Genomic DNA, 11,259 nt, shown 5'->3' with positions numbered 1-11,259 from the left:
ATTTTCACACTCGTTTTGCTATATCGTAAGCTAAGTCGAAACTACTTAGTAGAAGTCTGAAATGCGACTATGAATAGAGGTAAATTTAAAGTTGGTACTTAAATTTAAGTTGCAACTTTATTAGTTTCGACTTAGTTGCTGGACTATGCATACGCGCCAGTGTGTTGTCAGTAACGTAACCTCACTTTTTCGGCAGGTCTATTCCGGTCACGCATTTTAAAGTACTAGAAAAGGTACTAATTATTTACTACCTTTAATTCATTGGTGCATACTATTTAAATTAAATGTAGAAAAATGTATAATTACAGGCTTATAAGCCTGAATATATGTTTGTATCGGCAGCTCCACACAGCTTGGACATATATTGTGACTTTAAAAAAGTAAAAGCCGTAAAATAAGGCAATTTCCTATAAGACTGTAAATGTTTTTCTAAATATATTAAAACATATAAATATCGATAATATAAGCGAATTCCTAATTTAACCATGCAGCCACTCTATTCTAGTGTATCAGTAGTTCATTTGGCTCAATATTATGACAATGCAGCAAAAGTTATTTAATATAAAAAAGCGCCTTTCCATACGTTTTTTTCCATTGATAACCACGTCTTTTATTTTTCTACTTTTTGAGGACAAAAATTATACAAATCCAGCAATTTTAAATATTAATATTGATCTGAAAACACCAAGTTCTTTAAAAATCGCGGTAAAACGAATTACTAAAATGGAGATTTTAGATACTATTTCCCAACGAATAGTAGTATAAAAATTAATATCGGCAGCACTGAAAATAAGCATGCCAATCTTGTCAAATTCACAACAAACACGTCGCTGCTGACAACACCTTGTTATTATTTTACCATGGAGCAAACCTATAATAAATAAAAAAAAAGTTGCGATCCCGTACGAGTCCGGACTAGTCAGAAATCGTTAGAAGCAGTCAGATTTTACTGGAAATCGATCCCGTACTCGGTTCTCTGACTATTGAGAGGACAAAAAAGAGAGTAAATACCGTTCTCTCTCTGTCATAAGTTACCAGTTTTAGTCCGAGAATTTTTTGCTGGTAAATTCTGGTAAATGTGTCAAACGATCAGCTGTAGTGTGTTTGGCAACCAAATTGTAAACAAAAGAAAAGTGCACTCTGCTAATTCATAATGAAAAGTATTTAATTACTTGTTTAAGTGGATTCTAATGAATTTGAAAGTATTTTTGGTTATTTACATGTGTGAGCTGAGTGTGTTTACATACAAAATAAGCAAAAATTTACAACTAAAATTTGGAGGTTATGTTGAAGTTGACAGAAGCTACCATTTTTTACTGGAAAGCGATCCCGTACTTATCAATGTTACTCTCTCGCTCTGAGCGAATTTTTATTTTTTGACAGTTTTACTAGTCCGAGTCCGAGGAATACGGGATTGCACCTAAAATAAGTGTGCCTGGGCCACACAGTCGAAGTGGAACTTACGTTACGTATCTCCTTTTTTTCTCATAACCAATGCACATAAATATGTACATACATACATGCATCTGCTTTCTGTAACACTGAATTTACTTTGAATTAGGTCTTAAAGACCGTAATAAATTAAAAAAAGGTTGTATTTTTTTCTTTTTTCTATCTAGATCCCTACCTCTACTCCCGTTCGTTATAATTACATTTATTTTATTATGTTTTCCTCTATCTTCATTTTTATCTTTACACTCTATCGATAACAAAATCAATAGTAACTTTCAAAAAAATATCGATAAAAATATCGAAGACAAATTCGATAAAAATTTCGATAGCAAAATCGGTTATAATAGGAGCGTTCCTTATCTCCCAGAAATAGTCAGAAAAAGTCCGAAGTAGTCAGATTGAGTCCAAAAAGCGTTCCTTAACTCGGAAATGACAGCAAAAATGAGAGAGCAACAGTCAGTGAGAGTGACTCTCATCAGTCCGAAGTAGTCAGATTTAGTCAGAAGAATTTTTTCTGGCAAAATCCTGAAAAGTGTCAAACTCAACTGAATTTAAATTAACGGAAATTAAAGAATACGCTAAAAGTGAGAATAATCTAAAAAGTAAAAGAAATGAATTGAAATTGGAAGAAGGCTAAAAATAATTGATATAGCAAGTGTTTATTGTGCTTGTGCTTGTGTGAATGTGTTTTGTACATACATTTCTGTTCTTATTTGACGTTAGTTTTGTTGTTGCCATTCTTTGGACTAAAAATTTGGTTTTTTGCGTTCCTTTACTTTTCCTGTTATTCTCTTTTAGTGAGCGCATTTTGCTTACGCTCTGGCATTTTGACACTTTTCAGATTTTAGTCAAAAAAGATAAGGAATGAACCTAATATTGGTAGCAAAATCGATTGGAAAATCGATAAAAATAGCGATAGCAAAATCGATATTAAAATCGAGGAACTCATCAAGATAACCAACCGTTCAGCTATGAGAAAACTAAAAATGCAGACCGATAGTACTTTTTACGCCGCAATTTACTATTTGCCGCAATTACAAAGTAAACGTAAAATAAAAGGTTAAAGAATTTTTTTTTTTATATTAAAATATTAATATTTTCTAAACTACGTAAGCGATTAAAAAATTAATATCAAAATAAAGACAATTAATCTATCTAAGTTGATATATAAAATGTGTTTGCTTGCTTATATATTTAAGCCAAAAATATTAAAAAACAAATAAAAACTTATACTTTTTTTATAAAATAACCTTTTTTAGAAAAAAAAGCATAATCAATGCTAAAGACATATATATTATTTAGAAAGTGCAAGTTCATAACTTTAATTTGATATATACTACGTTTATACGCACGTATTATTTGCAAATAACAATTAGCAAAATGGTAAACTTTGCCGTATAAACGCTGAGTTAATTTTTTATTTGCAAATAAGTATTGATTAGTGGTACTATTTGCAAATAAGCGCAAGACGCCGCCATTATTAGGTTTATTTTCTTTTTCGATGGTCATCTTATTGCCTTTTTATAATCAAGACGTTGCCATTTTTAACTTTATTTTCTTTTTTGATGGTCATATTATTGCCTTTTTATAATCAGGCAATATTAAAAAATACTTTTTCACCACCGAATAAACAGTGAGTTAGCTATTTGCAAATTATTATTTTTATTTGCAAATAGCTTACGTATAAACGTAGTAATACATATTTTATTTTGATCTACTTTTGAGGTTTAAGAATTCAGTGATAAAAAAAATTAAAAGCATTTACAAGCAAGTGACAAGTGTGGGTAATATCATTGTTTCTTTTGCCCAGAACTGGTTACTGCGTGTTTTATAAAAATGTCTTGTATATAAAAATGTGTATATAAAAATGTCTTGTTTAAATGAAAATTGTGATTTTTGGCCATTTTTCTAAAGGGTCCCTAGGGAACCGTAGGGGACCTAGATGGTCGGGATTGCATTTTTGTCAATGGCGGCGCATTCCCTCTCCAAAAAGGTGGGTTGAAGGTGTCACGCCTACTTGCCTTTCACCCACCGCCCCTTTAACGAACGGCCATAATGGAAAGCCAACCAACCCGTTTAATTAACTACAATATGCATTTGCACATACATGCATTTATATTTTTTATTATTACTGATTTCTGAAAACTCAAAAGCAAATCATAATATAATATGTATATCAAATTAAAGGTTAAAACTTGCACTTTCTAAATACTATACATTTTTGTAGCATTGATTATGGACTTTTTCTAAAAAAGGTTATTTTATGAAAAAATTATAACATTTTTTGTTTTATAATATTTTTGGCTTAAATATACAAAAAGCATACACATTTCATATACCAGCTTGAAGATAAATTAATTGTCTTTATTGTGACATCATTACCTTTTGAATCGGATACGCAGTTTAGAAAATATTAATATTTTAAAATATCAAATTTTTTTGTTTAACCTTTTATATCTACTTTACTTTTTAATTGCGGGTAATAATATTTATATAGTTAAAATCAGTGTAAAAAGTACTAGAAATCTGCATTTTTAGTTTTCTATAACTGAACGGTTGGTTATCTTGATGTATGCCTAAAAAGTTACCGATTGGTACAGGCCCTATTTTTCAAAATTAAAAATTAAGTGCAATTTGATGTAAAATAGGGCCAAAAATGGCACGGTTTGAGCGAAGTTGGCAGCCCTGGACACAACTTTGATACTACACAATGAACACCGACATGCTTTACAGTAAATTCAGGAGGGTTGACCAGCCAATTGGAGAAATAATTGAGGTGCTTATGTAGTAAAAAAACGTCGCGCATATGTGTGCGAAAGATAATTTTTACTAATGTACTAGATGTGACCAAGAAACTTCAAATAAGTGTGAAATAAAATAATAGTTAATTAATTGTTAACAGCAACCGAAAAAGAGGTGTAATTGAATCAAGGGCAAAAACGGAACAGGCATTCGAGTGACTGAATTCTACTGTGTGTTTCGTGAAAAGCTTATTTACACAGGCTTCACTGTGTTTGTTTACATCGTGGAATTTGCAAGGTTTCCAAAAATATTTTAATGCACTCATAAAAATATAAAACAAAAGAAAGTATCTAGTATACAAAGTTATAACATTTCTGCTACTAAAGGGGATACGTATTTTAGAAGTTTTCCAGTCGAAAGATCAGCCACGACCAAACCACGAATTCGCAAGCGAAAGAAATAGTTGAGTCAGCAAAAATTTCAACGCATATAAGCAAAGGTGAGTATTGCAAGAACAAAAATTACCAACATTTTCATGTTTGTGAGCTATTTAAACCTTAATATTCGGGTGGGACGGAATATTGATCATCTGATGTAAATACGTCTGTTGCATATACATATGTATACATATGTACGTATGTTTATACATTAATACATTATGTATTTAGGAAAGCCTTAAAGCCATGATGTCATATATTTCCTTACATACATATGTATGTACATATTAGAAAGCGCTATCCATTTGTGGGATAAACTAATATGTTTAGCTTTATATTCCAAACAATAACATATTTTATGTAAATAAAATATCCTTTGATGAAAGAGTAAGGGTATTCCTGAAGTCTTGCATAGCTTGCTTGGTGCACGAGTTGCACGGATTGCATGGTAAAAACCGGTTTTCCAATGGTACAGCTTTGCAACCACCGTGCACCGTGCAAGGGCTTTGCAAGAATTCGACGATACCCCTAGTATTTGAATGTCGCGGCAAAACGAAAATTGCTTAGCTCAGCTCAAAGGAGGAATTATGTACATGATTGCATGTTTAACTGCATACAAAGTTGGAGATTCTTGATATAATTTATACGAATCCCGGCCTTCCCCGTAGCGTGAGTCCGACCGACTGAAAGTGCGGCATGGCTAGAAACGATATATATAATTAATTAATTATGTAGATTATGAAACCGACAGTCACTTTTTTTTATAATCCAAATAAATAATCTTAATGTAATGTAGTTGAATTCTTTGACATAGATTTTTTAATATAAACTATTTTATTTTTTTATTCAGCACAACTAAAAAATAAATCGCGCATAAATGGAGGACTACAAATTTCTTTTCAAAATTGTACTGGTTGGCAATGCGGGTGTCGGCAAAACATGTCTAGTGCGGCGTTTCACACAAGGATTATTTCCACCCGGTCAAGGAGCAACCATAGGCGTTGACTTTATGATTAAAACCGTAGAAGTGGAAGGTGAAAAAATCAAGGTAATAACCATTCATTACATATGTATTTACATACATATGTATGTGTGTAAAAAAAGTATAAATTGTTAATGCATCTATTCTTATACATTTATACATAAACAGCTTCAAATATGGGACACCGCAGGCCAAGAACGTTTTCGATCAATTACTCAAAGCTATTACCGTTCGGCGCATGCATTGATACTAGTTTATGATATAAGTTGCCAGCCGACTTTCGATTGCTTGCCCGATTGGTTGCGCGAAATCCAAGAGTATGCCAATTCGAAAGTTTTAAAAATTCTTGTTGGAAATAAAACTGATCGCGATGATCGTGAAATACCTACACAAATTGGTGAAGAATTTGCAAAGCAGCATGATATGTATTTTCTTGAGACTTCAGCCAAGGAGGCAGAAAATGTCGAACGCTTATTTTATGAGATCGCCGCTGAGCTTATTGACCAGGCGCGAAGTAAGGATGGCACGAACGCAAATAAAACATCTGCGGATTCTATTGGTCTTGGTAATTTTGGCACAAAAGCAACTCAAAACAGTTGCTGCAGTAGTTTTAGTAGCAGTACTAGTCAATCAACAGGCGAGAACAGCAATAGTAGAAGTAACACTTAAACAACAGTTGGCGCATAGAGGTGAAACAATTATTAATTAATATTTGACGAAAAATAAATAGATTTTAGTAATATACTCCTAGTTAAGGTTAAATACATACCAATTGTGGACATACATATGAACATATGAGGCTATGGATCGTGCTAACTAACGCATGTTTTGTAAGAAAAAAATCGATACAAGAAAGGTTGATTCGTCCAAGAAAAAAGATGTTGGTCACATTAAAACTTACTAAATATATTTTAATAAATAAAGGCGCTATCTCATCTTTAGAAATCCAACGTTCCACAAAATCCCGTAGATTATTACTCAAAAATTACCAAATAGAATTTGAAAATAAATAGAATATCAGTAAATAAGTTTAATAGTTAAAAAAAGCAGTGTGTTCAACACTCGCGCAACTGTATAACATAGATTTTTATAAAGATTTCTATATTAAGGTAACGAATTTAAATTGTGAAATAATAACCACGAATTGTTTCATTATTACAATAACTGTCTTATCTAATATCTTGGTCTGTATTCTTTCACTGTCGATTTTATAATACTCCGCGCTTGAAATCTTTGAAAAATTGCCACAACACAAGTTATCGGATCACCGGCTTAATAGTCCATTTACGTTCAAAACAAAGCCTCTGGTCAAACTGTAGCTGTATGTGCATATGTATGTGTGCATGCAGTATGTATCAATGCACAAGCCTTCATATTTTTAAAATATGTACATTTGCAAAGTTTTTGCACAGATGTAAGTGTTAAGTTCGTAAATTTTTTTTTAATATTTAATTTTAATGACATCTTTATATTAACACTTAGTGTGAACCCACACCGAAAACGACAAAATGTTTGTTCGTGTCGTATAGAGCAAGAGTACATTTACTTGTTATTATTCAACTCAAACCAAATTAGTCGCAACACGACACAAATAGGATACAAAAAAAATATGATTTCTTGTCGAAGACAACAAACCCGTTTTGTCGTGTACGGTGTAGGTTCACACTTGGAGTGTTATACATTTATCCGTCCTTGCAAAATTTTTAGTTTCGGGTTTATAAAGTTTTACAATTACTACATATGTACATCACTCTTCTAAAAAATTTCAGCTTTGCACGGCTTATCAGTTTTCGGGAACTATGTTTGTTTGTTCTAAGTTGTATAGATGAAGCGAGATCGCTTTGAAAACGCCAGTTTAATACTCCTGTTGGCATAGTTTAATCCTTTAATCTATTTATTAATTTGTTGTTGTTGTTGTTGTAACAGCATACAAACTCCCCAAAGACTTTTGGGGAGTGTTGCTGGAGTGGCAGTCCTTGGCCAGATATAAATCTGGGTCGTTCCGGTTACGTAGACCCGACTGTCGTGGGTGCACTCCGGTGGAGGAAGTGAAACGATTCGATGGTATACGTATGTCTGTATGTATGTAGCTTGAAATTCCAACAGGATTGATTTATTGCGTATAGCGTCAAAAGAGTTTTGATGTTTGTTTGGTTTCCCAATATGTAACCCCCGTATTATGAATTTTCATGCGATAGACGATAAACGCTTGCAAGTATATCGTATCAAATCAGCCCTCGTATTATCCTTTCCATACGCCCGATAGATAGCGAACAATTGGGTAACATTTATTATACGCGAATATAAAACGAAAATTATTTACACTACTATTAAAACAGTTATCATTGGTTTAGAACATTAACTTTATTCATATTCTTTATTTAAACTTTTTTATTCATATTCTTTATTTAAACTTTTTCATATTCTTTATTTAAACTTTTTGTTTATCTACGGGTTTTTTTTACATACATATTTTGTACCAATTTTCCTTTGGTGGTTACAACAAACTCTTTAATTTTTTTTCTTAAAACTACACCTTTAAATACACATATCTGTGTACACACATACTATTGTCCTTTAAGAAGCTTAACAGCTTCCTGAGAATGCTAAAGTCAAATTTGAAAAATAATTATTTTATACAATTGTATGCATTAAAAAAACTGTAATTTTTTCTAGCGGTGAAAAATCTCGGATAACCAAAATTAAAAATGAGCGCTAACCCCAGAGTTGTCTATAACCTCTCTTTTAAACTTGCTCAGGCAAATCCTTCCATAGGTGTGTCCACAGATAAGCATGTTTATTAGCTTTATCTCATGGATAGCGAAACTGCATTTTTTGTCGCGGAACCTTGGCGAATCTGTAATTTGCCATTGTTTTCTCAACTTTTATATTTTGACCATTTCAATCAGCTTTTTTATTATAAGAAACTAGTGAACTCGCATGGTGTTAAAACGCAAAAAATTGAATTTTTAAAAAACTTAAAAAATATTCCAAATGTTAGTCCGAGTTATATGAGATCCGAGTGCAATATTACATCAAAACCGTGCAGCCGTTTCTGAGTGAAAAGCGGTCTCGCATAGTGAATGTTTTTATTTTCATCGATTTTCAAATCACCATACGCCGATGAAAGAAGTTCTTAATTAAAAAAATAAAACTTTGTCATACATCTTAAGGCTAAGGTCTCTAATTCGACCTCTCATTTTTGAAATTCCTTTTCAAAAATATTCTCAAACTAAAATCTTCTTAAATCTCTTTTGTCTGACATGTGATACACATGTATTTCAATAAACCGATGAACTAATACGAATTTGATTGTTCGAACAAATGGCAACCTAAATAAAGGTCAGGAGTAAATCCCTTTCAAACCCACTTCGATTTATACCCAGTAAAGAAATCAGTTAGAGAGGCGCTGGCTAGTTGGCATATTCTCAAAAATTTTACCATGGTGAAAGGCTGAGCTGTGTTTCACGTTTTGCCACGTTCTTAGAATTGAGTGCCCATTTGGCGACGTGTCTCGAAATCATGTGATGTCATCCAAGATAACAATCCCAAATCCTCGCCCACACTGCATGGAAAACAGACTTCTTTGTTGTCTCTACTGTCATGTGACCAGCTGAATGCTCCCAACCCCGAGAAGTCAATTTATAGTAGTATTTGGAGTGTCTTTAGAAAAGAATGTAGCATACTGCTTTTTTTTTTTCTTGCCACAGTCAATAAAAACATTGACACAGGAAAGGCAGTCTTGTTTGAAGCCCTTGTGGACTCCCATAATGATTATCCGCTATGATCCTCAATAGGGCGTCCTGCTCCCTCCCAGATCTTGCCAAGGCATCCGAGAATTCGTTTACTCCAGGGAACAACTTGAAAGCGTTGACAGGTTTTGATAGGTTTTGTCTTTCTGCATACAGAGGTTTATTGCGATTGTCATCGGCCTGAGGGATTGTTTCATACTCGACTGTAGTGTCGGATTAAAAGTACATCCCGCCATTAAAACCGCGTGTCTCGGTGCTAGTCCGAATTGTTTAATCGGAATTTTATCCGTAGTTTCACCATTTTTCCTCAAGGTTATTCTCGTTGGTACAGTTCGAACGTCCCTAGTATAGAACCCCATAAGTAAAACCATATAGTGGCGGCAATACTTTTCTTCTCAACTTTGAGCGAAGACAAGGTGTTTGAGACTACACGAACAAAGAAAACAAAACCGTCAACTATTTTTGCTAAGCGGCTTTTTAAATTAACCCACAAGTTGAGCCTTTTAACTCGCTCCAAGTATGTATGTATATTGTTCAGTCTTACCACTATTTGGGCACTTCCTGTCAATAACCGCCCTGCAACATAAGTTTCCCTTCGTCATTACCGCCACAGGCATTGGTCGTATCCTCCAACCTCTTATCCACTTTTCAGCGTTAACGTTGTCATCGCCACTGAAGCTCGGAAGGGTTTTTGAAATTTCGCTGAGGTTGAGCGGAAGGGTCTGAAGGTTTCTTCCCGCCTCAAGTTTATCGATTTCCATTTGCAGTTGTAAAATTTGCAGACGCTTCTCTAGTTGTACTTGAATTTCCGCTAAGTCATCGACGTCCGAACGGTTTCTCATAGCACCGTTTGCGTGGGTGCTCTCGGTCGGCGTCGCTGCCGCTTCGCGCTGCCCGTACACTACCGCCGTTGCTGCTTCGCGTCTTTCGGTTTCCATTGGTGCGTGGTTGCCGATTTTCTGGTACCATTTGGTCACCCTGCACCCCGCTCGATAAGTTTGAGGTGCCCGCATCTCCTCGGAGCCCCGGTACTTCCACCGCCGCACTAGCGCTTTCGCGGCCCATCACCGTGGCTGCCAGAAGGTTGCGTAACTGTGTAAGCGTGGCTTTTGGTTGAAATTCCACACTACGATCACGGAGTGCTGCGGCCATTTCTGCTTTATCAGTCATCGTTGGGAAAAGATTTTTGCTCTTAATCACGGAAATTTCAAGGAAAGTCGCAGTTCTACTTTTCTTACACTTGACGCTGTTGAAGTCTGTATATCAATGTCTTTTATTTCATTAGCATTGCCTTTGTACAATTACATATGTATATACATGAACCAAAAAAGTAGTCGTTGGTTCATGTATATATATATATGTATATCAACTTGTCTCGTGGTGTAGCCCCCTTATCACTAGTAATGCTTAATATTTTCCTTATAGTCCTACTACACCTACTACAATACTCAATATTATTCTTATAGTAAGTTTACGCCTACTACATACCCTAAATTAACTTGCTTCCTATGTACAATAACTGTTGTTGGCACTTGACGCAGACTTTCCCTTTCTGTACGCAAAACTACCATCAGGAAAGATTCGGTTTGCCTCTATAACCTTGTTTTCCATGACATGCCTCTCCAATTCGCGTACCAATTTTAAGCATATTAAAAGTTACCCCATCGTAACGCCCTGCTAACTTCCTTTTCTTTCCTAGCAAGCCATTGAGTACTTCAACCGAAAAATTTACACACAATCCCTCTGTGTCACCAATGTGGGATGGCTATTTCGCTCAACATAAATAGGCTGCTCTAAGACCTGGCTTCCCAAACAACTCGGATACTTGACCCTGATCTACACTGGTCTAATTTTGTATCGAATGAAACAATTCATTTATGTTTTAATTGTATTG

General features: G+C 34.5%; 1 protein-coding gene across 2 annotated transcripts; it reads left to right on the top strand.

The window, feature by feature from the left end:
- The first annotated feature begins 4,115 nt into the window (after positions 1-4,115).
- Positions 4,116-6,357, top strand: LOC118736652 (ras-related protein Rab-30). Of its 2 annotated transcripts, XM_036466699.1 has the most exons (4): positions 4,116-4,491; positions 4,581-4,693; positions 5,482-5,679; positions 5,782-6,357. In XM_036466699.1, the coding sequence occupies exons 3-4, from the start codon at positions 5,509-5,511 to the stop codon at positions 6,280-6,282; spliced, it is 672 nt and encodes a 223-aa protein (XP_036322592.1). In that variant the 5' UTR covers positions 4,116-4,491; positions 4,581-4,693; positions 5,482-5,508; the 3' UTR covers positions 6,283-6,357. The 2 variants fall into 2 exon arrangements, with proteins under 2 accessions (XP_036322592.1, XP_036322591.1); XM_036466698.1 differs by having other exon boundaries at positions 4,116-4,693.
- The last annotated feature ends 4,902 nt before the right edge of the window (positions 6,358-11,259 follow it).

This window comes from Rhagoletis pomonella, unplaced genomic scaffold (assembly GCF_013731165.1).
Source record: "Rhagoletis pomonella isolate Grant_MI unplaced genomic scaffold, Rhpom_1.0 Rhpom_scaffold_00003, whole genome shotgun sequence".
Classification (NCBI taxonomy): domain Eukaryota; kingdom Metazoa; phylum Arthropoda; class Insecta; order Diptera; family Tephritidae; genus Rhagoletis; species Rhagoletis pomonella.
This window is presented reverse-complemented; position numbering and strand designations above follow the sequence as displayed.

Excerpts from the sequence above, each read along its gene's own strand:
- LOC118736652 (XM_036466699.1), top strand. The coding sequence starts at position 5,509 with ATGGAGGACTACAAATTTCTTTTCAAAATTGTACTGGTTGGCAATGCG. Across the intron at positions 5,680-5,781 it reads TGGAAGGTGAAAAAATCAAG|CTTCAAATATGGGACACCGC; the intron begins GTAATAACCATT and ends ATACATAAACAG.